Below are 26,787 nucleotides of genomic sequence, written 5' to 3' on the forward strand. Positions count from 1 at the left end.
GATGCTTACTTTCTGCAAGCTCTGTACATAGTCCTCCATACAGTGACTGACCAGTTTTTTGATCTGATCAAAAACCGAATTTCAGCAGTCCAAAAACCATCAAAAATTTGAGAAAACTTTAACTTTTTTTAAAACCCCGCTATTTTGTCAATTTTTGATTTTATTTTTCTACCGTAAATCATTTTACGAACAATATCTTCTAGTAGTGATTTTTGTTAAGGTTATCCACTGAGAGGGCCGGTATTACTGCAACAATGGAGGACCTCTTTTGAAGGCTATTGGAGATCGATGTAGCTCGAAAGAACTTTTTTTCTTCAAAAAGTCTTCAAAACAGCCTTTGGAAAGACGGACTACGCCCTTTGCTAGATATAATATACTCTTAAAAAATTGTAAATCATAAGGCGAAGTCTGGTAAAAAAAAGTAGAGAACATCCACCAACTTTTGAAGAAAGTGCTCCAAAAAGTCAACTGTTGAGCTCTCAAAGTTTGTAATGACGAAGATCTCACTTATAAATTCAAAAATCTACACTTTTGAGCCAACCTCTGTAAAAAGAACTTTCGAAAAAAATCCATGTTTTCGAAAATTGTGAAACGCCATTCCTTATAGATTTCTCCTTAAACTGTTCATTCTCGTAGACGGCTATTGAGATTGTAGTATCAATATATCTTTGTTGGGCTTAATCGACTTAAACTCTACAATCCACACTTTCTCTCAGGCTTTTGAAAGTTGGACACTCTCAGTTTATCTTTTAAAAAATCGTGAATAGTGAGTGATTTCGTACTATCAACTTTATTTCTAACTCTAATTTCAATTAGGAAGTTCTACTAACGTCTTCTCCATTCAAGATGCAAGCCCTTAAGGCAACTGTAATGGCAAAGAAACAAATCAAGATTGCTACACTGGACCTCTTTTACGAAATGTCAGACCGGTGCACCAATTATAATGAAAGACGAAGTAAATGAGTTCAAAATTCCAATTATTGGTGCTGTCCTAGCGGTTGTTTCTGCAAATACTGGCTGTACCATAAATTTTAGATATTAATAATAAGGAAGATGGCACAGTGGAGACGAGGTCTGTGAAAGGAATCAAGCAAACTTTAAATTAAAGAAAACCTTTAGTAATTCAAACTAGTCATGCCAATACTATGTACGAGTACATTCATAATGTACCGCTCATGCAGTTCGTTCATACCAATTAGAGAAGAAAAAAAAACCATGCGAGAGCGTTGCGAATAAAGTTTTTGTGACTTTTGAGTATACATTTGCTATTTTTGCTGTCGCACTCAGCACTCGCGAAAATCTTCCAGAATACGCGTGCGCAGTAATTAGCTCCAGTCGAATTTGATTGAATTGTGCACATATGACAAACACTTGAGCGCTGGAGCAGAAATTGTTACAAATGAGTATAACAGAGTGCGAGTAGATTTAGCAAATTACAATGACTGTGAAAAGTATGTCTACAAATGAGCAATTTGTATGTAAATGTTTATTATTTGTAATTTCGCAAAAGCAAAAATAAAACAAACAAAAACAAAAAAAAAGAAATTACGTAGGCACTCGCAATTAATGAATTCTAATTACATTAAAGATGTTAATTTATTTGTGTACTGCCATTTTTGTGTAAGCTATTTTCGTTAGTGGCAATTGATTTAAATATTAATGTAGATTATTATTTATAAGGAAGTTATTTGATGTAGACGAATACGCGTATAGTGATTCAAGGCGGATATAACTTGTTATTTGATTACTTTAAACTCGATTGTAACTTGTGTTTCGAAAGTAAAATATTAAAAAATCGTAAGTAATTTCAATTTCATCACATAATATTTTTTTATTTTGTACTATACAGCAATCATTTTATGAATAAATTTTTTTATGATGCCATGCGGTAATTCTGGGAAAAATTTTCGATTGGAGGAAACCTCAAAATCTAGACAAAGTTTCGTTATAAAAAAGTATCATAAATTACATCAGCCATTCAGATGCATCCTAAATTTTGAAGTACCGATAAATGTTTTTGAAATCATTCTGAAGCATCGCTCAAGCTTAGCCAGCCAGTAGTTTATAAACTTTGCTGCAGTACAAGATCGCTGTGACTCAGTATGGTTTGGAATATCGATTGGTACTCACATATAATCAGTCGAATCGGTAGGGAAGATTCAATATATAGACTTTTCGGTAAACTATTTTTGTCATGTCGTGAGAAGCGTTATTATATTTCTATTGTCACTGTTTTAAGCAATACGAAGGTAAATAACTTATTTCATCGTAGCTTCTGAAACGAACTTACTATGTGTTCAAAATTGACCCAGACTGAAAAAAAATTAATTTTCACGTATTTTAATACAAACTTTTACGATTTTTTGCCTCGGCTAGAATAGCCCACAGTGCCTTCCGGAAATTTTGACTAATTTCAGCTAGTTTTTGGAGCGCCATTCGCTAGACTTACTTAGACAGTTTCGACGTTATGGGGGTATTCTAGTCTAGAGACATAAATTGTAGATACTTTTTAAAGTGTCATAAAAAAAGCCAATCAATATTTTTACTATCGAATTGCTTATCAGTTATTTATTAATGTTACAAGAGTACAGAAAAAAAAATTAAAAAAGAAAGTTAAAAATTTAAAAAACTGGCAGCTGATGAAGTGGGTGGGTCTCAAAAAATTGGCACATGAGCATATCCATGATTTCAACCCTCCTAGTCATCTCAAATGAAAATATGGCGACTGTTTGAAAAAAAAAACGATTTGTTTTTAACATTTGAGGATAGTTCATACTCGAGAGAGGTCTATAAAGAAGATTCTCTGGAAATTTCAAGTAAATTGAAATTTACTCGTGGGTGTCGTATTGAAAAAGTCTGGTCTGAGAAGAACACATTTAAAGTTTCGCGTAAAGTCTTTTGTTCGATTAGACCCATCCGAACCAGTTTGGAGGCCGGGTCTGTAAAATGTCTTTATCTCCGAAAATATTTTAAATTTTCAAAAATCCTCTCGTATACACATATTTAAATAGTTAAACTTTGACAATATGAAAAACATCGATTTTTTTGAAATTCTACACTAGGATACCCTGTTATATTCATAAATCCACGTCTTGTCACCATTAATGATGCGTTTGATGAATGTCAACGTCTATTCGACGTCGTTTTTTCAAAAGATTTACGTCTTTCGAAATCTAGCATTGACATGCTTCATACCCAAAACATCAACATGTTCTGCTATCTTCCTGTAAAATTTAATCAGTCGGTATATCTACCAACACCATCTTAAGCGCTCTCTACTTAAATTTACAACCTTATAATAACTATTTTTTGAATTAGAATTTTTTTATTGTATATTAATACTTGTTTTACATACACTTTTTTACTTTGATTTATTGTATGAAAAGTACATATATGTATATAGGGCTCTTTCACTGACATCATTCTAAAACCTCACCTTGAATTTGAACATTTACAAAGAAATTAATTTATTTCACATACACACATACACACATCTAAGTTCATACTTATTTAATAAGAGTTCAATTCTTCATTGATCATGAACAGTCAATCACGTTTGCCGTGAGTCTTTCACTGTTAGTCGGTTTGACCATGCTGAATCTACTGCTTATTTTAAATGTGACGATGATGCTATGCAATTATAGGGCGCTATACGGATACGAATAGGTGTAATTAGTACTAGTTCGAATACAATAAAATCAGACTGGTTCTAGATACATATTTTTAGGAATATTTTCGTAAGTTTTGACAGTTGTTCAGTCTATCAAAAATAAGTGACAAAATTACCATTTTCTTACTACTTTGGCAGTCCAATAATGCACTAGACTTACCACCCGATGTCACGATCGTGGCGTTCATTCTCGTAAGGTCGAAATTGTATCCGAAACGTACCTCTTTTCAAAACAACTGCTTGTAGTATTAGCATATCTTTATTGGACTTAGTTTACTGCACCTCAGACCATTGTGAAGAAGCTCCATTTTCGGTTAAGAAAGCCTGGGTTTAAATACAGGCGATGGCACGTGGATTTGTCCAAAAGGAGAGTATTTGCACCATTAAGTTTCTGTTTCCGCTCTGAGTAGGTCGAAGTAAAGATTCTTTTATTCGGTTTTAATTTCAGCTTCTTGCTGCCTGAAAAGTGAAAAGTGTTGTCGTTTTGGGTTTGAAACCAGTAGAAAATAGAACAGCTTTTAAAGTTCGCAGAGAATTTTTTCTACTCGCATATCGCAATGGTGAAATGGTTAAGATAGGCTAGAGCCCTAAAAAAGACATAAATTTGTCAATTCATTTTGAGCCTAAGCAAAGGAATCAATTTTATTCTTTCAGGATTAAACATAGTCACACACTTTCTAAAAAAGAGCATTAAAGTTTTACGTGATGAAGATAACTGACCTAAACGCTACGAGACTACATCGTATTGGACACAGAAAAAAAATTTTTTTTTAAATCTTAGACGTGGTCTAATTTACTTTTCGTAAACATACCGACAACAGCTCATTACACACTACTCGACAGGGTATTTAGACGATTCATACAACAACAAAACTAGTACTATTAAAAAAAATTATGTTTATATTGTACCCCGAACAGTGTATATGCGAACTAGTCACGCAGTTATGATATCGATTTGAAATTTTGCACACGTTCTTTTTCCCCAAGAAGCTGCTCATTTGTCGCAACCGCCGGTAACAGAACACTAAAGGATATACACAGCTGCCGAAAAAACTGATCGATAAAAATCAAGTTCTTGTATGGAAGACTTTTTTATTTGACAAAATATCCTTTGAAAACTTGGTATAGATTATTATTCAAGACAATGCTACAATCTCCGAAGTAATGTTTTGGATCGGACTACTATAGCATACAGCTGCCATACAAGCTAGTCGTTAAAAATCAAGTGCTTGTATGGAAAACTTTTTTATTTGACAACATATCTTCACGAAATTCGGCAAGAATTATTATTCAAAGCCGTAGTACAATCTTCAAACAAAATTTTTATAATAGACCACTATAGCATATATATATGTATATAGCTGCCATAAAAGCTGACCGCTCAAAATCAAGTTCTTGTATGGAATCTTTTGCATTTGTCAAGGGTATTTTAACTGCTTTACAGCCAAAGTTAGTGATTTTTTTTGGATGGATAATTTCTTTCGCAGCAAATAAAAATTCCCAAATATATATATTTTTTGTTTATTATTGTTATCATCATTATTATTTTGCATTGTATTTCGAATAGAGTGGCTATTACTACTTAAGAAATGCTCTTAAGTACAAAGGTTAATTCATTATTTTTTTGTTTACAATATATAATATATTTGTATAATCCTAAATTGTTTATATTTATTTTAATTTTATATATATATAATATATATATATATATATATGTATATGCATATTTATTAGGTATTTATATTAATATATACATTGTTATTACTGGTAAATCATTGCTGAATAAATACAACAAAAGCGCACAGTGAAAAATACTATTTCTATGACATCATTTTTATTTGTTAATTATTAATGTTATTGTTTGTTGGTTTTGTATTTTTTTTTAGTTTTTATTTTTGTTTTTGTTTTGTTGATTTAATTTTTTTTTACTTTGTTAATTTCTTTTAATTCTCTATTGCATAATACGCTTTATATGTAATAAATGTTTGTTAAGTTTATTATTGTTGTTTTTTTTGTGGTTTTGTAATTTTTTTTTGTTTGTTTTTGTTAGCAAAAAAGTTGTCAACATGTCCCTTCTGTCATTGCAACATTCCTTTGCGGCAACTTATTATAAGTAAAATATATTTTGGTGTCACATAATACGAAGTACGTCAATAAGCAAATTGAAAACAAATACAATTCAATGCATAACATTGCACATTAGCGGAGGGGTGGTGGTTGGTGTAACTGAGCCGCTCGCTATTTACTAACATACATATACATATGCGTACAACTTTAGCGTGTGTTGTTGCAATTTTTTGTTTAATTTTTCTTTATTTTTCTACACTGTGAATACCCCTGCTGCCATATTATTGTATTTCTTTTAACGAGTTTAGTTTAAATTACTATACAAATTTTGTTTGTGTAGTGAAAACTTAACAGCTTTTAAGATATATGTATGTATATGTAATATTGTATGCAATAAGAGAAAGAAGAAAAAGAAAGAAACGGCAGCATATTAAAAATACGTATGTATGTCTCGATGAATTTTTAAATCATTTACATATATGTAAATATAGTTTGTTATAAACAATAGATATGTGTATGTGTGTGAGTGTGTATGTATGCGTGATTTGTGATTGAACTTTTCGCAAGAGTTGTATTTCGCATAAACAAACGCTTGTTTGTTTTCGTAAGTTTTAAATCGTAATAAATATATATATAATTTATAATATATATGTATTTATATTTTATATACTAAATAAACTGACTTTTATATGAACACCTATGTTAGAACATTTTTGCAAGGCAAAATGCTGTATACGTTGCTAAACAACTAAGGTTGTATATTGGAATTAATTAAACAACATTATGACTGACTTTAATTGCTATGTACATATGTATGTATGTATGTAGGTGGTTTCATTTAAACTAATGTGTAATATACACTTGTAGATTAGAAAAAAACTCGATAAAAAAAAATTGTTTTTTGTGAAGAAATTAAATTTTTCTTATTTTAGGGGGTTATATTAATTTGTGTTTTAAAAAAAATCGATTTTAGTTTTTTCATACATATCAAATGTACGTACATATGTATATTTAAGAATATTCTCCGAAATTTTGAAATTAATCCGACAAATAGTTTCGGAGATATGAGTGTATTTGTAAGAGTTTTTTTAGCTTTGCGTAATCGGCAACCAAAACTTTAAACCAGTTTTTCACGAAACATTGTCTTCAAGGTCGGTGAAGTACATTTTTTTCGAAACGTTTGGACCGATCGAGTTGAACATTTCACACGACCTTTTTAAAAATATTTATCAGCTGACAATCGAAGGAATAACATTTTTGATAATAATTTCGATTTTTTTAGCCACGCTGAAATGTAAATTTATTTACAAAACATTAATTTTTCGTTTAGAAGCCCCACATTTTGTCTAAAAACAAATTTTGACTAGTCCTTCAATCATTACCTGCATTTATCAATTGTAGTAATACATTTTTTTGGTTTTTGCGCTTAAGTTAATTTTAAGCAAAACAGTCTTCTTCACTGTCAGACATCTTTTTTTGGAGGTTCTCCGGGAGATTGGCTACGGTACCAAGTGAATCTAAAATGTTTCAAAATGAATCACCGATTATCAAAGTACATTGAATTCGGTAAATATAAACTATTTCAAATTAAAATACCTCTTTAAAAAAATTACAAAATAAACGCGTTTTTTCTAGCGTGCAAGTGTATATAACCCCTTAAACTGCTTGAAAAAAGTAATGTGTTGAAGAAATGTATTGCATTTGTGTATGTTTGATATCGGCTGTTTCAAAATTATTCCTTTTTTTTGAAAATTTTCAATACATATTACTTGTATGTATGTATGTATGCATATGTGTAGTTGCATTTCACTCAAATTTATAGCGAAAGCATAAAATATGCATACATACGCTAGTACTAATACTCGTTAAATACATACATAGCATAATTAATAACTGTATATACATACATATGTAATAATTAATTTAGAAAAATATGCTTTGCTTTTTTTATAGCGAAACTCTAAATGGAAATGGCAATAAAATAGTAAATTGTAGAAAGTTGGTGAGGAAAAGCGTTTCCTGCCATAATATACAAATATAAATTCCTAAAAAATTTGTCTTAAAACAAAATAACAACCAATTTTTTTATATATTTATATAAATTTCTAAGGCTTTATAATGGCATAGACTATATACAAAAACACCCATAAACTAAATAGTGCAAGATTTTAGGCATTATTATTTTTTTTTTAGTTATAAGCAAGAGCATGTTAACGAGGTTTTAGGCTTTAAAAAAAATAAATTATATAATAAAAAATTGTTAAACATGTTTGATTATAAAAAAAAAATTATTAATCGAAAAATTAAAGATCGACAAATAATATAATAAATATTTTTTTTTTGTTTATAAACATGTGTATAACACTTTTGTCAGCAAATAGAATTAAATATTTTTTTAACTAATAAAATGTATAATTAAATTTATAAACAACACAATTAAAAATATATTTTTCGCAATTATTGAATTCAGAACATTGCTTGCAAAAAATATACATATATACATATATAAACAATATATAAGATTTATGATTTTTTAACAATTTTCTTTGAGTTTTGGATTTTTTATTTTTTTTCGAATTTTATTTTATTTTTAGTGGTATAAAAAACTTCTCGAAACAAATTTTCAAACCGAAAACGAAAAATTAAAATAGAAGAAAAATATTAAAGGACAACGTCTGCGCGTTTTTTTTTCTAATTTTTTAACATCAAATTTTGAATTTTTACAAAAAATAATACAAATTTTCATACTTTTAGCGTAAAATATTTTTCGAAACAGTTTTTAACCGAATAAGTAAAGTTTAAAAAAAAAAAAAAATTTACGACACCTAGTTTTTTAACACTGATGTTTGATTATTTAATTAATTTATGTACTCACGCGACTCGTTTTGTGTTTATTTTACTTTTTTAATTTTGAGTGACATAAAATACCTATATCTCAAAACACAGTTTTCAAACGAAAATAATATATTAAAAAGAAGATGAAAACTAAATGACAACGTCTGCATGTTGTTTTTCAATTTTTAACATTATTTTTTGAATTATATGATTAATTTAACTAAATAAAAATTAAAGTTTTTTTTTTTAATATTGTTAGTGGCATAAAATATTTTGCATAACATAATTTTTAACTGAAAGCGCAAAATTAAAAAGAAAAAAATTAAACGACACCGTCTGCGAGCTGTTTCCCAATTTTTCATCATTCATTTTGGATTTGGATTTGTAATTTCTTAACAATAATTTTTTGATTTTTTCATTAATTTTTGTATTAAATTTATTATTCATAATTTTGGTACCATGTATAATATTTCTCAAAACACAGCTTCCAACAGCAAATTAAAAATTAAAAAAAAAGAAAAAAAATTAAACGCTCGCACCTGTTTGTTGTTTTCTTAGTTTTTAAAATTAAATTAATTAATTTTCATTTTTATATTTAATTTTTCATATTTTCAGTGCCATAAAATATTTTTCAAAACAAAATTTTTACCCAAAATAAAATATTAAAAATTAAAAAAATATTAGAGGACACAGCCTGTTGTTTCCCAATTTTGTAAATTTTAAAATATTTTTCAAAATACAAATTTTAAACGAAAATAAAATATTCAAAAGAAAAAAATTAAATAACAATTCAACAAAATTATTGTAATTTTTTTAAATATTTTTAGTGGCCTAAAATATTTTTCATAATATAATTTTAAACCGAAAGCACAACATTAAAAAGAAAAAAATTAAACGACAACGCCTGCAAGTTGTTCTTCAATTTTTTAAAATTAAATTTTAGGATTTTTTAAATTTTATTTTGTTATATTTTTAGTGAATTTTTTAGTAGAAATTTTCAAAATACAGTTTTTCAACCAAAATAAAAGAAAAACAAAAAAAATTAAAACATTGCGCGTTTTATTTATTTTTTTCAAATTAAAAACATCGGCCAGCTACGTTTGCCTGCCAAGAGAAAATCTAGTTTTCGCTTTTTGAATATCAAATAGCTGACTTTAGTCATATAAAGTAATATTTTTATTACTTATGGCTTCCAAAATAACTGTTAAATTTAATAATAAAAGTGTTTGCACTAGTCATATGCCATGTTTATATATTTTTTTATAAATATTTTATTATTAATATTTTAAATAAACTATTTAAAGTAATTGTATTAACATTTGTATACTATTGCCTATTGAAAAAATATTGAATACTTTGAAATATTGAAACTATTTGCGAAAATTGCTTAAACATTGGCTAATATTTGCAGCAATGCTGACACACAGATATAAATATGTATACGTTTTTTGTGCCTCGTTTGCCTTAGACCTTTGACTTTTGTTTAATAACTGTATGTTTTTATGTATAAATATGAAAATGTTATACTGTATAAAACTGTTCATATAATACATACTGCAAATTGTTCAATGTTTTATCATATATTTGTATATTTGCGATTCGCATGCAATATTTTAACGGTTCACATTTTTCCTATTTGTTTTTGTTTTTTGTTTTTACTTTTTTTTCGATTTCAATTCGTTTTATAAAGGGAATACATTAAACGAATGGATATATTTTTATATTAATCATAGTTAAGTAGTGCCTTTAAAGCTTTTTAATTTCAATAGTTTTTGTTTTTCTTTATCCTTGCTTTCTGCCACATTATAAATTTGAATTAAATTTGGTTTTGTTTTACATTTTTTTTTTCAACGCAATTTTGCACGGTAATAGTCTCTATAAGTTAGTCAATGGTTACATTTATGAATGCGTTACTTTTCATATGCATGCACACATACATACTTATGTACATACATACATACATGCATATATAATACATATGTAAATATACATACATACATGCATATATAATACATATGTAAATATACATACATACACGTATGCGTAGTGTTTTAATTTGCCATTTGCTGAATTTAATTATGTATGTACTGTATGTTTGTAGCATTTAGAAAGGTTTGTATATACTTGTATGGTATGTATTGTATACGTCATTGTACATGGCCTAAAACATGTTGTATATATGCATGTATTTATTTATGTAGTTCGTTTTCATTTTTCTAATAATTTTTTGTTACTGTACAATATTATTCGCATGTGTAAATGTGTATGCACTTAAGTTTTACAAAAGTATTAATATACATATGTATATATGTATGTGTAGGCTGCAAGTTAGGAAGTCAAGTGAATTAGAAAAATAAATTCAATGTGATTTGGCGTAAAGAAAACGATTTAAAATAAATCTGGCTTATGATATTGAATCAAGAAGAAAGTTAACAACTGTGCCGTTTCGTGTGAATATGCATGGAAAAATTTAAAAGAAACAAATAAAAATAAGAAATTAAATTGTATAACAAAATACAAGAAAAAAAAAACAAAAATTACAAAAACAAAAGTAAAAAAAAAAATAATTATAATAAAAGTAAAAAAAAATTATAATAATAAAAAGTACAAATAAAGAAAAAAAATCCAAAAAATAACAAAAAAAAATTTTTAAAATAAACAAGTATAAATTTAAAATATATTAATTTAAATTAATAAATATTCAAAAGTAAAAAAAAAATTAAAAATAATTTTAATTTATATTAAAACATAATAAATGTAAAAAGTTGTAAAAAATTTATAAATGGTAACTTATGAGAAAAATATAAAGAAAAAAACATTTTACTATAAAATGTTATCGAAAATGATTGAAAACAGAACAATGTTTTAAAATATCTTAGAATAAAAAGAAATTTAAAAACCTATGGAATTATTTGCTGTAAAAACAAAAAATATTATTTAAAATGATTAATTTACTAAAAAATTGCGAGGGCTTATTATTGAATAAAAAGTGTATGAAAGAAAACAGATATAAAACAAAAAATTTAAATAATATAAAAAAATTAATAATATTAAAAAAAAATAAAAATTAATTATTTAAAAAAAAAAATTCATTATTAAAAAAAAAAATAAAAATTAATTATTTAAAAAAAAAATTAATTATTTAAAAAAAAAAATTAATTATTGAAAAAAAAAAAATAATTATTTAAAAAAAATAAAACTTAATTATTTAAAAAAAAAAAATTAATTATTTAAAAAAAAATTAATTATTGAAAAAAAAATAAAAATTAATTATTTAAAAAAAAAAATTAATTATTTAAAAATAAAAGAAAAAAATTAACTATTAAAAATAAATAAGAACTAATTATTAAAAATAAATCAAAATTAGTTCTTAAAAGAATGAAAAGTTAATTATTAAAAAAAATAAATAAATAAAACTTTAATATTAAAAAAAAGTTAATTATTGAGAAAAATTAACTATTAAAAAACAAAAAAAAAATTACATGGTTATTTAATATTTTCAAAAATAAAAAAATTAAAATTTTTAAAAAGTACAAATTAAGTAAAAATAACCTGAAAAAAAGTATAACTTAAAAAAACACACTTCATAAATCAAAAACTTTAAATCAAAAGCTGAAAATGATGTAGTAATATGAAACTAGTTTTCTTAAAATTTAAAGAGTGCTGAAAAAACTAAAATATAATAAAAAAGAAGTGGCAACTATAAAAAAATTAAAACTCAAAAATACATGTGTCAGACCTTTGCCGCCAATAGTTAGTTATTTTATATGTATGTAATACAGATTTTATTATTTTTTTATATGACATAATGTTATGATTATTATTATTTTTGTAAAAAGTTAATAAGTACACATATACAATGAAACGACACATATTGTCAAGATTAATATACAATTGCGGTTTATTGTTTATTTAAGCTTATTAGAATAAAGGAACTCTTGCATGGAACACACTGTTTGTATTTTAATGCATCGTTTGTGGGGATAAAATGAATTGTGAATTGTACTTAATTGTTTTTGAAGCAAAGAGGGTTTCATAATTGTTCTATTTGGTATGCGACATTTGTTCGTGTACATGCAAGTATTTGCAAATTTATACAGATATATGTATGTATATTTAGTTTACATGTTTACATGTGTTGCAACAGTTATGCTAAGTTTATTAGCAACTTTGGAAGCAGTTAATGATAATACATAGCATGACGCGGATTTGTAGCTTTTTGTAGGCGATTTTTCTTTATTTTCACGATTGTGCAAGTTTGGTCACTGAGCTGAGTAAAGGCTGGAGTATGATGCCTTCATGTATACGCATGTATGTATATGTGTGTGTATGATCACTTTTTTTTTGTTTTGGTGTTTTTGTTTTCATTTTGAATGTCACTTTATCTTATAAAACTGCAAAATACTGTTCACTTGTTTTTGGTACTAACTGCTATATAGATAATATAGAATTAGTTAATAGTCGTAATTTTAATTTTAACACGCAGCCGTCCATGAATATTATTGTGGTGTGTGTGAGAGAAAAAAATTAATTAAGGTAATTATGTTTTAACTATATGCTTCCGGCCTTATTACACACAACTTATTTGCAGGCAAATATTATTTTTTTTATTGTTAGAACACACATGCTTGGTTTAAGAAACAAAAAATGCAATCTTATGAAAGTAGAAATATTTGTGGTATGCAAAGAGTGTAACAAAATAAATACTTCAAGGAAAGTAAGGAATTATATTGCATACTAAATGACTTTAGACCTAATATTAAACAGATATTTAACAAAAAAAAATTTTTTTTGTTCCCAAAAATATATTTTTATACAAAAAAAAAAAAAATTAAAAAAAAAAACATACTTTTTATCCACATAAAGCTTTTTTTTGGAAAACAAATTTACGCAAAAAAAAATATGTTTAACAAAAAAAAAAAATATTTATACTCATGTACTGTATATATGTATGCATCCATATGCATTCACAGTTAGGAAACTAATAATTATTAATTATAATTAGCCGCTTTGGTCGCAACTTTTCAAGCTTGTGACTGCGCTTGTTCATCTTGCGCGCAAAATATCTATTTGTATAAATTTTTTCTTTAACCGAATTGTAAGTTATGCCTTTTGAATTTTTGTTTAGTTTTTTTTTCTATGCTTAAATATGAATTTCGTACGAATACTTATTATAAGTATTGTGTATGTAATTTAATATTTAGATATAAGAGTTAGTTGTGTTAGCCCTGCTCACTTAAATGAAATATTAATACCAAATTTATATTTAGCATACAATCGACGATGCGCATGCGCGCGTTGCTCCATAGTTATAACTGCAACACATGACTTTGTCAACTAATTTAAGCTGTTATAGGTCGGTGAATGTGTACGGATTGTGGTGATCTGTTTTTTGTTTTTGCATTATTATTTATCCAGCGTTTAGCGGCGTATATGCATGTATGTATGTATGTATATATTTATACACGCAATTCTTTTGTTTTTTGTTTTGCGGTTAGCCCAAATCGTTTTGGGCAACTAGCGACTGTTGTGTTTCTATTGCATGCTGCTTCCTATTGCTGCTGTGTTTACTGTTTCATTTTTACTATTTTATTCCCCAGCCATATCGGCCGCAAAACCGTAGCTGGATCAAGAATTACTATGCTGTTCATTTTCCGGCCTTCGATCTGTGGCGATTTGCAGCAAATTATTAAATTCTTGATCTAAAGTATGACGCGCCTGGTGTTTGAAGAAAAATATAAAAAAAAAACGATAAAGAAATTTTAATAAACTACTGCAATAATTTCATAAATTAAATAGTGTGCGCTTACTTGTGCGTTTTGCGTTGGTATTTGTAATGCCAATGCCATTGCATTTGAGTCGAAACTCTCATCTAAAGCGATTAGCGCGCCATGCACGCCTGATTCTAGTAAATTATTTGCATATTCCTGCAAAGCAAACATGCAAATTAAAAAATATCAATATAAATGAAGCAAACTATTGACGCTTACCTTTAACCCAATACTGCATACCCAGCGTATAACGCGATCATTGCTCCAAACCAGCACATCGCATAAGCCGTTTTCCGACATTTTACGCCTATGTTCGAGCTCACTGCGATCATAGTTGAGCCGTTTCAGACACGAAATTCCATATTGCAGACTAGTACGATGGAAGCTATCCACCATTTTCAGTTGACCGCGCAAATCTTTTTTCGTTAGATGATCCAGCATGCGCGCATCCACTAGGCACTCCATAAATGTAGTGCGATATTGCGGGAGGCCCAGACCGAGCAGCCAATAGTTGCCGATCCACTCGTGATTCATATCACCTAATTAGGAAAGCAAAAAATGTGAATATTACATTAATGTTAAACAAGAAAAAAAAACGTTAACTTCGGCTTATAGTGTAAAATGGTACAAAAAAGCTTTATCTTGATTTTGTTCGAACTGCTTGTATGACAGCTATAGGCTATAGTGGTACGATCTGAAAAATATGTTCGGAGATTGTAGCGTTGCCTTGAACAATAATCTATGTTAAATTTCGTGAAGATATCTTGTCGGATAAAAAAGTTTTCCATACAAGAATTTCATTTTGATCGGTCACTTTGTATGGCAGCTATATGCTATAGCGGTCCGATGTCGGCGTTTCCGACAAATGAGCAGCTGCTTGGGAAGAAAAGAATGTCTGCAAAATTTCAGATCGATATCTCAAAAACTGAGGGACTAGTTCGCTATATACAGACAGACGTAGAGACGCACATGGCTAAATGGACTCAGCTCGTCAATTATATATATATATTTTATAGGGTCTCCGACGCTGCCTTCTGGATATGACAAACTTCGTGGCAAACTTAATGTACCCTGTTTGGGGTATACAATTAATAAACTTAAAGAAAAATTTACTAACCAAAAGCCAACGTTGTACGTGACGTTTGAGGCGCTGATGGCGAAGTCAATGAAACCATTTCCTGTATGGCAAGGCGTAATTTAAGTCTATGCAGCGGATTGCTTATGCCTGTAAAATTAATAAAATAAAATAATTAATATATAAACAAAAAAAAAATGTAAAACGCCGACTCACCAATCTCGCGTTGAATCTCCGTATCACTCAACGCGCTCATAATGGCACCCGACTTCACGTTTGCTCTGCATGCTGCCACATACCATGCGGGCATGCCAACCCACAGCTCCAACCAAGCTACAATTGTCGGCCCATTCCATAACGCAAACGGTGTGCCGGCTTTCATCGCCTCACCGAGCAAATCATTTCTGTAGTCATGATCCCTGCAAGAAAGCAAAGAATTAATCAAACCGTTATGCACAGCAAATAATATCGCATATATTTACTTTTTCTGGCGCCCATAATCAACCGATGATATTTTCGATCCCGGCATGCTGCTCATACGCGGCACCATACCACCAGTTACGCTCATAACATCATAGTTCGACTCGCCCTCACTTAGACCGATTGACAAATTGCCAATCGACATCATGCTGGTCGAACCATCGGGCAGCGTATCTTTAACGCCTTTCACTTTGTCTTTCTTGCTGAAGAATCGGCCTAAGCTCGATTTGATGCCCTTTTTCTTTTGCACCGCCGAAGCGACATCACGGCCTACGCTAGTGGTGGGGGTTTGCAGCATTGTCATTGAGCCCATTGTATTGTAGTGACGACTAAGCGATTCCTGACTGCCATAGCGCGAACTCAATGGCGAAAGACCATAGTTACTAAGTTGCGGCAAAGCGACATGGCTGTAATGTACAACAACAATTAGAAACAAATTATATGAAAATCATACATATACATATGTATATAAAGCGTCTGGGTTTACCTGGTATGGTCGACACCTTGATTTGGTGAGATGCCAACCGAACGCCGCCGCAACTCCTCTTGGCTATGGGCCAAGGCCTGGGCAACACGTTCAAGCCGCATAGATCTGGCGGTGAGCGGCGATGCGGCGCCACCCGAACTTGAATCGCCTGTCGTAGACATGCCGTGAATGTCATCGCGCGACATATCACTCGACAAAACGGGTAAATTTAACTGTTGAGAAATGAAATTTTTACTTTTTTGAAAATTTTCGAATATATTACCGCTTACCGTGTGATACTTTTGTAGGAAATCTCTGTTGGGGCTGTTTGGTGTGCTGCGCCCACTCATCGGTGGGCTTTGCCGGTCCATCGAGCGACCGCGCGCCAACAAGTTCACATGCTCCAAACTGCCCACACGCGATTCCAACTCTTCGGCACGCGCTTCAGTTGACTGCTTCTCCTCTTGTATTAAACGAATCTCATTGTTGATAGCATCCAGTTGCTCTTGCAACATCATAGCCAACGTTTGTGCATCCGCATGTCCTGAGGGTGACATTATATCCGAGGCAGCATACATGGCTGCCGCCGCGGCAGCTTCACTATCCTCACATTCGGCAGCGGCTGCTGCGGCCACAGCTGCAGACATTTCGTACGCTTGTTGAGCATGCGCCTGTTGTAAATTCTCCCACTCTTGCTCGGCCATAGAGCGGGCAATATTTGCCTCCTCCTGCATGCGTGACTTGCTGCGACGCAACGAATGCGTATCGAAACTGGCGTGCGAAGTGCTGCGCGAAAAGGCACCACCATCTACAGCGCTGCTGGGCGATAGACTGCGTGTAAGCGCCTCCGTTTGTTGTATATTGTAGGCGATCTCTTGCTGCAGCAATTGTCGTTTGAAATTTTCAATTTCCAGACGCGTTTTAGACAATTCCTTCATGATTTCACCCTTCTGATGGTGTAATTCCTCAGCCATTTTACGCGCCTTCTCCAATTCCTGTGAGAGCGTGTTTTTCTCGTCAAGCGCATGCATGCGCTCCTTCAAATGTACTTGCAAACGCTCGTTTGATTCGGAAAGCAATTTGTCCACAGTGGACGACAACCTTAAATTGTGCTCCTCGTTCATTTTCAACCGTTGGTTCAGTCTTAAAACCTCTGCATTTTTCTCTTCCAAATTTGCCTCTAGACGCTGTATGCGATCTTCTGCTGAACCATGGCGTTCTTGTGCCTGTAAATCGGGTGAGAAAAAAATATGTGGAAACGCGAATTAATTGTAATTGACAAGCTTTAGGGAGTGCAGCTAAACGACAAAACGAAAAGTTGAGACAAAAATTCAAAAAGGTGGCAAACTACATACCAAACAAAATAAAATCAAGCGTCTCACAAACATACAAACGCCGCTACATACGTACTACACATCACATCACATTTGTAAGAAATTCAATCGCGCATACCTTATTTCCTACCTTTGTCAAAGCTTCCATGCGTGCTTTAAGCTGTTCTTCCATATCAGGCTGTAATTTGGCCTGCTGCGCCAACTTTTGTTCAGATAATTCCAACTTTTCTTCGATGGCGCAAATCTTCTCTTCGTGTAACTGTAATTATATTGATTTTTTTTTTTTTTGATATTGCTTAAAGTAGTCGCTAGTTTGAATGGTCTTACCTTAATTTGTGCTTCTTTATGACGCAATTCTTGTTCTAGTTTCTCGTTCAAGTCATGCAAAGATGTCGATTCACGTTGAGCATTTAAATAACGTTTCTCCAATGTGGCGATACGTTCCTCCTGCAGGCGTATAAAACCATTCAAATATTTAATAAATCAAATACAAAAGTTTTTATATAAAGGCAGTACAAAAAATTACACTAACCTGATCCTCCTTTTGTGCAACATTTTCTCTCAAATCTCTTTGTAATTTAGAACATTGTTCTTGCGACTTGCACAACTCCTTCTGTGTTCTACTTAAATTCTCCTCAATTTCGGAAATTTTACTGTTCAAATCTGATACACGCCGCTGCCATTGCGATAACTCTGCAGTCTATGGAACATGAAAAATATTATAATCAAAACATTTTGTGTTCAATCAAAGGTTTTACTTGTTTCTCGATTATGGTTTGCAGCTCATGCGTTTTCGCAGCATAATCGTTCGCCTCATTTGATTCACCGTTAAGGCCACTGCCGACCTAATTAAACATGAACAAATATATATAAATGTTAAAGAATTGTTCAGAAATTAAGTAAGAAAAATTACCTTTTCATTCACACCATTTTCGTTGCTAGATTCACGATTGGCTTGTAATGCACCGGTTTTATATTGCTGAAGCTAAACAAAAACATAAACAATAATATATATATATATGTATATTATGCTTAAAAAGTCACATACCTCTTCTTTGGTTGCATTTAATTCCTCCTCGAGTGAATTATTCTTCTCGATTGATAAGCGCAGACGTTCACGTACTTTTTCATCTAAAGCTTTATGATGTTCGAATAGACTCTTTAATGCTTTTAACACTTCCACCTCACTGGAAACACCACTTTGCGCAGCAGCCTGTCGTTTTACAACCGTCATTCGCAAGGAACGTTCATGGCGTGCGACTAAGCATTCCAAATGCTCCAAAAGTAACTGGTTTCAAAAAGAAAAAACATAAAAAATGTATACAAGCGTGAAATAAATAACAAATGCATTCAATAATGAGTAATATATACCCGAGTATTGTTGCGTTCAGCTTTAAGTTCGCCAATTTCCTCATCACGCTCCAATAACGTTTCTCGCGCCTGCGTTAGCTCTTTAGTTAAAGTGGCGAATTCCTAAAATTAATTTTAAACATTAAAATTTTGATTTAAAACTGGCGAAATTTGTAATTTTACTTGAGGTAAGTTGGCATTTATCTGCCGCTGTAAACTATCGCGCTCCTTTTCCACATCATGTAATTTAACTTCCGTTTCACCGAGTCGCTCTTGAGCTTCCCGCAAGCTGTCCATAAGCTTGTCACGTTCGTCCAACATGGACACCATAAGTTGCTCAAAATTGGCATCTTCGCCACTGAATTGTGAGGATCTCTGGGAGATACTGTCCTCCGAAATTGTTGGCATTACGTCGCACATCATATTCCACATTTTAATTTCTCACTCACACGCACGAAAGCTGTAAATAATATAAAATTTAAACGAATTTTATAAGATACTTTTTTAAAGAATTTAAATCTACTTTTATCGAGGTCAGTAAACTATGATAAATAGCTTTACCGTATAACAACAAAAACTAACACTAACAAATTTTGTAGTATGTTGATGTCATGATAAGTGACCAGCAATTCTGACATTTTAAAGATTAGTGCATGAGTAATTTCCTAACTAAACTAGTGCATATTTATATAAATATAAAAAATATTTTTTTTCTTTTTATAACGACTGCTGTTTATTTTTACTTGCAGCATATCTTGATGTAGCAAGTTTCCATTGCATACACTCTCTCCAATTAGCATACATTGGTCAAACATTATGGTTGGCACTACGCCCATTTCACTTTTCACATTTGGATGTCTTGATATTTCGATGTCGCCGCGAACCAACACATTTTTCACATATTTAACACACAAGAAAAAATCTCGGCTCCTGCCATCCATCGATACAATAATCAACACCATTACCCTACCGACATTCCCTATTGGAAGTTCTACTGTCACAGATAACAAGCATGAGCATCCCTTAATCGCCTACATACATGGGCGTTGTAAAGCCTGTTCTGATTTTTCGTTGAAACTTGTAGTTATTGATATTCTCACCAATTCATTTACAATAAAATTAAATAGTATTAACTAAAATAGTTTGCAGGCGTCTTAATTGATGTTAATAGCAATACCGTCCAAGCCCTAAAATTCATATCACAGCGGCCTGAAGTCATATGTGTAGGTAGTTATGGTTGCTACCGCTTATGCTTCAACTTGCCCAATCTGTACGTTTCCCTCGCTGCATGGAACCTTTTGCGCTTATACCAAGCAGCGTTTGCACGTTTTTCACAATTTTCCAATTACTTTCTTGTAAGGATTATTGTTAGAAATAACTTAAAAATTGTATAAGAACCACTGTCGCTATCTCTCCTGTGCCGTTGCGAAAAATTGACAAATGGGTACACACAGTACATATCAGTGTTTCAGAATTGTTGAAGGGCAGTGTTGCACTGAAATGTAGTTATGTTGTCAAATGAAAATTTTGAGTTAAAATTTCTATGAAAAGATGAATTAGATTACTTGTATAATAATCTTTTTAGTTGTAGTTTTGTTATAAGAATTCTTGCTTATTAATTTTGTACTGATTACAAGTAATATAGAGTGGAACAGAGTTTTGTTTACATGTTTTAAGTTTCTCCGCAACACTGTTTACGGCACGCAATTGATAACTCTAGCATTCCAATTAGAAGGTGTTAATCAATGTCAGCTCCAACTATCTATTGGAAAATGTTATCGATGACATTTTCACAGATGTATTTTCAAAATTAAAAACTATTTTCATATATTTTTAAATGTAAACTTGTATGACTAACAGTAGGCAATGAACGCTGAGAAAAAGAGAGAAACAATAAATTATATTTATTGATTATGCGACTTTTTTACTTGTAGTATCAGTTCTATTTAAACTGATTCATCTCTATTACACTAAATATTCTATAAACTTTTTTTTAAAAATCTTAGGAACATTATATTTCTAATTACATGCATTTCGTAAAATATTATATTTGGTTGCTCCATACAACTTCGAGTAGATAGCCTGCAAGCCAGCTATCGGGTAACTATCCTGCAATGCGACCCGAGATTTAAGTTAAAGTTTCTATGAGTTTCTTAAGGCCCAATTAACAATTCTTATATACACTCTGGTGTGCATGTGATCTTTTTTCCCTTTCTTACGAAAAGGCCTTACGGATTATACGGTATGAATAGGTAAATTTCCGCGCTAATTCTTTCAATGTATTCAAGCCTCGTAGTCGTGACTTGCTGGGTACTTGTGTTAAAACTCTCTGTTATAAAACCCAACTCATGTACTGTTTTGGCATTGAAAATTGTTATAACAGTATTCAATAACTAATCTGGCAACACAGTAATTGTTTGACACCAACACCATAGTAATTGGAAAAATCGAAACCGAAAAATTTTTTGCAAAAAGCTGAAAAAGCCGGAGTTTTCACGACCAAACAAAGAAAATGGGGTAAATATTAGGAAATATTTAACGCAACTTATAATATTTTATATAAAAGTATAGAGGTGTTGTGCAATATTATTGATATGTGCTATAATGAATGTGTTAGCTGCATTTGCAAGTGTCCCCGCCCGTGGTTGGCCAATATTGTGTAGCCCAGACCTCTATTGAATGTGAATATATAGAAAATATTTAAATTACTATTCAGACAGCGTAGTTCCGATTCGAAATTATTCTTAGGCAAATCAACATTTTTGTGCCAAGCTTAATGCTGCTCTTGCTTTACAACCTATGAAAATGTTACTTTGGGGGCGGAAGTCGCTTGGGGATTTTGTGCTTGAGCTTCGCTAAAGCAGTTAAAGTCAATTAAGATGTTTGAAATTATGCGCATGCATTGCAATTATAACAATGGTATAATAACTATGTGTACTAGCTAATATAATAATAATGGAATAATAAATAGAGTTGAGAGTAGTTTCTAGTTTTTATTTTATAGTAAGGTTATACATGTACTTTTTGATACAATAATTAACATTAATAAATTATTGCTTCTTTGTCATCAGCGAGCAACCGATTTTCACCTGCCAGGCTCATGTCTTCCACATTGACCCGAAAACGAAGCGCACATGGATTACGGCAAGTATGAAAGCGGTCAATGTGAGTTTCTTTTACGATTCGTCCCGCAACCTTTACCGCATTATCAGTGTGGAAGGTACTAAAGCCGTAATTAATTCCACAATAACACCCAATATGACATTTACGCAAACATCACAAAAATTTGGGCAATGGAGCGATGTGCGTGCTAATACGGTTTACGGTTTAGGATTCGCTTCTGAAGCCGAATTAACAAAGGTATGGCTTTTGATATATTAATGCGAAGTATATGTTGATTTTTTTATACAAAATACATTTTAGTTTGTGGAAAAGTTCCAAGAAGTAAAGGAAGCAACAAAGAATGCTATAAAGGCTGCGAATGGTAAGTGCATACAAATAATGGCAAGAAACTTTATTAATTTCTATGATTACAGGTTCAACTGTAGTTACGCCTACCACCTCGGCTAATACATCCCCAATATCATCGCGTATGCAGCAAAATGATAACACCGCCATAGATCCACATACCGTGGAACCACCAAATATGTCCAATACGAATACACAAAACGCTAACCCGGATAGTCCATCGCATAAACTATTGCCAGCAGCGGATGTTAAACAAGAGTTGACTGCAGGTGCCTCACCATCACCTGCTCCAACGGCGGTAACAGTCTCCTCAAGCGGCAGTATTGTAGGCGTACACACAGGTGGTAGTGCTGGTGCTACTGGGGAGCAGCAATTGAAATACGAGAATGAACGACTTAAAATGGCACTAGCACAAAGGTATGAAAAATTAATTAATAATTATGAATTAAATGGTAATAATACTTTTGTTAAAAATATACGATTTCAGTTGCGCCAATGCAAAGAAATGGGAAATTGAACTGGCCACATTGAAAAATAACAATATACGCCTAACGAGTGCATTGCAGGTATTGTGTATTTATTTCTCACCGATTTTAAAAGTTTTGAAATGTTACACACTTCAACGCAGGAATCAACAGCCAATGTGGACGAGTGGAAGCGTCAATTGCACACATACAAGGAAGAAAATATACGATTAAAACGTGATTTGGACGTGATTCGTGTAGGCGGTGGTGGTAGTGTTGTTGGTGGTGCTGCTGGTGGTGGAGAAATTGCCGAAGATTTACGACGAGAAATCGGTTTATTAAAAGGACGCATCGAATCACTCGAGAATGAACTAATGAGCCAAGAAATTGAATTGCAGGCGGCAAATATGAGCATACGCGATAAAAGTCTTGATCACAATGTAAGTCTTGAAAACAGTATGCGTTACAGAAAAATTAAAATATGTTTATTAATTTTTTTTTTTTACACGTAGCAAATGGGAAAGTTAAGCGAATTGAGTGCACTATTCTCCAAACACTTAACGGAACTATTTAGTGTACAAAAAGACATGGAAAATATTATACATCCAGCTAAAAGCACTTGAGATAAAGATGTGGCCTATTTTAAGAAGGTAAAGTAGAAAGTTGTTATAACAGTATTATTAAAGAAGAAAGAAGTGAAAATTTTCTTAAATATATAATTTTGTTTGTATTTAGGTTTCAGGTGTAGAACAACAATTACAACAACAAACGATAACGATTAGAAAATACGGTGCTTCGGGTACGGGTGGCAGCAGCGGTGGCTTAGTTGGTGACACCGAAAGCACACTCTCTAATATTACATCAATTCACTCACAATTACAATCTCTCAACGAAACATGTGATGATACACAAAAATTTTACACTACCAGTCATATGAGTCAGCAACAACAACAACAACAACAACAGCAGCAGCTACACCAGCATTTGCAACAACCAGGAAATAGTGAGAAAATAATTAGACCACAAGTGTTGCGCGCCATGAATAAACACTCAGTACTACTGCAAGAGTTACATCAACGTCAAACGCAAGTGGCCACCAGCAGAAGTACACAGCTAGCAACGGCTACTAATATACAGCACTTTGCAACCGGTTGCACAGCAACATTTACTATCACTACAAGTACAGTGACTGCAAACACAAGCGGCGCCGGGGTGGCAGCAACAGCTACTGTTTCTGCCGCTGCCGCTGCTGCTGCTGCTGCGGCTGTTGTGTCGCCCAATAAAGTAGCCACACAAATGACAAGTAGTGGCGGTGGCAAGACTGCAACAATACTTGTTTCAAAATCAAAAACTAAAACTGGTTTACCGTTGCTTTTAAAAAACTCCATTAACAATTAACAAGAATGAAAAAATGTGCGGATTAAACAATTTATAAATTGTAAATCACGAATGTTTGAAGAATTGTCATGTGAAATGGTGACGTAAAGATGCTGAAATTACGTACATAAATCAACGACCGTTAACCTGTGCCCAATATTTAAGAATTTATAACCATACAACACATATACATCATCATCATCATCAACAGCAACACATATATATATATATATATATATTTGCATATTTATGTCTATTTTTTTTTTTTTTGGTTTTTATTTCTTGTTTTTATTTTTTTGTGCAATGTTTCTTAAGTATTTAATAACTTTGTGTCTATCGAAACAAAAACCAAGTGGTATGTGAGCATATAACCAAACGCGCAAATGATATAGCATAATTACAAATTCATTATTTCATTAGTGCAAGTGCGAGTGCAAACTTGTAAGTGAGACTTGCAAAAATCATATATTTATGATCCGTTGATATTTTAGTAAACATATTAACTTTTTTAATGTGCAAAAGGCATCGCAGCTATTATATTTATATACAGCTACTAAACTTATTTTATATATATATTATTGCTAATTCATTGAAAAAAGTATTGCTAGACAAAAGCTGTGCAGTTAAGTGTAATAATAATATAATTTGCTTAAAATGACAAAAATTGTTTGAAATAACGCAACATAAAAAATTGGCTAACAAATATGTGAAGTGTCGGCAAGTGAGAAAAAGCAACACGTGTATTTTCAAAAATTAAAATTTTGACATTTCCTTTTTACAACTTAAACGCATAGCTAATGTATGTGTAAAATTTACCAAGTATTGTTTATACCATATATCGAATACTATGAGTACCAGTAATAATTTTTATGTTTTTTTTACAACATATTTATATTGTATTTGTTGAATAACACTCATTATGCATGTATACAAACGCATATGCAAAAACAAAACTAGTGAAAAATTACAACAACAAAAAAAGATTAAATAATAAATAAACATTGTAGAAAACACAGTGTATTGGAAGGTTAGTAAAGCAAAATCGAATTAAAGCATAACATAAACAAAATATACTAAAAAATATTAAATTTAAAAAATATTAAATCTAAAAAAATATTTGTATTGTATATGCGTGTAACTATTGTAACTGTATTTGTTAAGTTTTAATTTATTCGTAATTTACTTGTATACCTATGATAATTAAATGACTTTTCGCCATAACAATATGTATGAAACTCGAAATTGTAATGACGTTGATGCTAACTATGATATTGTGGTTAACTTTGACATTGATAATGTTTGCTAAATACGAAAACAAAATATTAAGTATTTGTATTTGCTGTACTTTTTTGTATTATTACTAAATAATTGCAGATAAAGTGAAAAATTAGCATAGTAAAAAAATTAAAAATGAAATTAGAAACGAAAAGCAAGTGAAATGCATGAAAAGCCGAACTAAAACTGAAAACAGAAAAAGATAACTTATATACATAAATACATAGCTATATTTTAACCAATAAATACCAATGTGCAACTGTATTGGCCATGTAGGTGTGGCTAAGATTTTTACGGTTACACGTAACGATAGACTTCTAACTTCGAATAATAAAATTAAGCAAACAGGAAGTGCATTCATCACACTAACCACGAATTGCGTTGAATCTCTTGTAGCAATAACAGTAAACATAATTAATTAACCAATTATATACAAAACATACATACATACATACATACATGCATAGAACATAGACACACAAGCATAAAAAAATTATAATAATTAATGAAATACTAATAACAAACACATGCGCAAATCGTACATACCATTTAAATATAAAATACCTATATTAAATTGAATAAAACCAATATACAATACATACATACAATGATACCTAAATACTAATGTGCTTTTTATCTAAAAGTTGGAAGTCTTAGCAATACAGCAATTAAGTAAAGGAAATGGGCGTAATTGAGTAAGTTTGCACAGGATATGTACCGTTATAGTTTTTTTTTAGATAGAGAGGCTCGAAACCCCTACAAATTTAAACCACAATATAAAAAAAAAATACTTAAACTCAGAAAGGAGTTCTAAGCGAAAAAATATAGGACACTCCTGTGTTGAAGCCGCCAAGGCAAAAAGACGTGTTTTGGGAATTTTGAAATCAGGGATTTCAAGCCTAACCTGCTTTTGTTTCTATTTCCGTAACACAGCGAAAATACGGATATTCATATAATATATTACTTTTTTTGCTACTACTTGAAACAATTTGGTGTGTACACAACAGTTACAAAAACAGTTTAGTGAAAAATATATTTAGAAGTGTGGTAAATTTAGTTGTTTCGCACGAAAAATTTCGGAAAATATTTTAAAATATATTTAGATGCGATTAATATGCAAAACAAAACGATTTTTTCCAATTCACAAGTGGATAT

General features: G+C 31.2%; 2 protein-coding genes across 5 annotated transcripts; one reads left to right on the forward strand and one right to left on the reverse strand.

Moving 5' to 3' along the window:
• Positions 1–1,668: 1,668 nt before the first annotated feature.
• On the forward strand, positions 1,669–26,251 carry homer (protein). 2 transcript variants are annotated; one of them, XM_070107098.1, is made up of 8 exons: positions 1,669–1,797; positions 22,120–22,408; positions 22,472–22,532; positions 22,585–22,933; positions 23,004–23,082; positions 23,145–23,420; positions 23,493–23,630; positions 23,716–26,251. In XM_070107098.1, the coding sequence occupies exons 2-7, from the start codon at positions 22,199–22,201 to the stop codon at positions 23,601–23,603; spliced, it is 1,086 nt and encodes a 361-aa protein (XP_069963199.1). In that variant the 5' UTR covers positions 1,669–1,797; positions 22,120–22,198; the 3' UTR covers positions 23,604–23,630; positions 23,716–26,251. The 2 variants fall into 2 exon arrangements, with proteins under 2 accessions (XP_069963199.1, XP_014102683.3); XM_014247208.3 differs by lacking the exon at positions 1,669–1,797 and adding an exon at positions 21,428–21,565.
• On the reverse strand, positions 12,324–20,480 carry Liprin-alpha (PTPRF interacting protein alpha). 3 transcript variants are annotated; one of them, XM_014247207.3, is made up of 17 exons: positions 20,312–20,480; positions 19,232–19,508; positions 19,070–19,171; positions 18,747–18,986; positions 18,612–18,683; positions 18,457–18,543; positions 18,231–18,398; positions 18,026–18,145; positions 17,829–17,957; positions 16,655–17,590; positions 16,386–16,597; positions 15,901–16,305; positions 15,635–15,837; positions 15,461–15,568; positions 14,563–14,882; positions 14,383–14,499; positions 12,324–14,290 (listed from the first exon to the last, which is right to left on the reverse strand). In XM_014247207.3, exons 2-17 carry the CDS (start codon positions 19,478–19,480, stop codon positions 14,201–14,203), a joined length of 3,558 nt encoding a protein of 1,185 aa, XP_014102682.2. In that variant the 5' UTR covers positions 19,481–19,508; positions 20,312–20,480; the 3' UTR covers positions 12,324–14,200. The 3 variants fall into 3 exon arrangements, with proteins under 3 accessions (XP_014102682.2, XP_014102681.2, XP_036226297.2); XM_014247206.3 differs by having other exon boundaries at positions 17,817–17,957; XM_036370404.2 differs by having other exon boundaries at positions 17,817–17,957; positions 20,226–20,480.
• Positions 26,252–26,787: the final 536 nt, after the last annotated feature.

This window comes from Bactrocera oleae, chromosome 3 (assembly GCF_042242935.1).
Source record: "Bactrocera oleae isolate idBacOlea1 chromosome 3, idBacOlea1, whole genome shotgun sequence".
Lineage (NCBI taxonomy): Eukaryota > Metazoa > Arthropoda > Insecta > Diptera > Tephritidae > Bactrocera > Bactrocera oleae.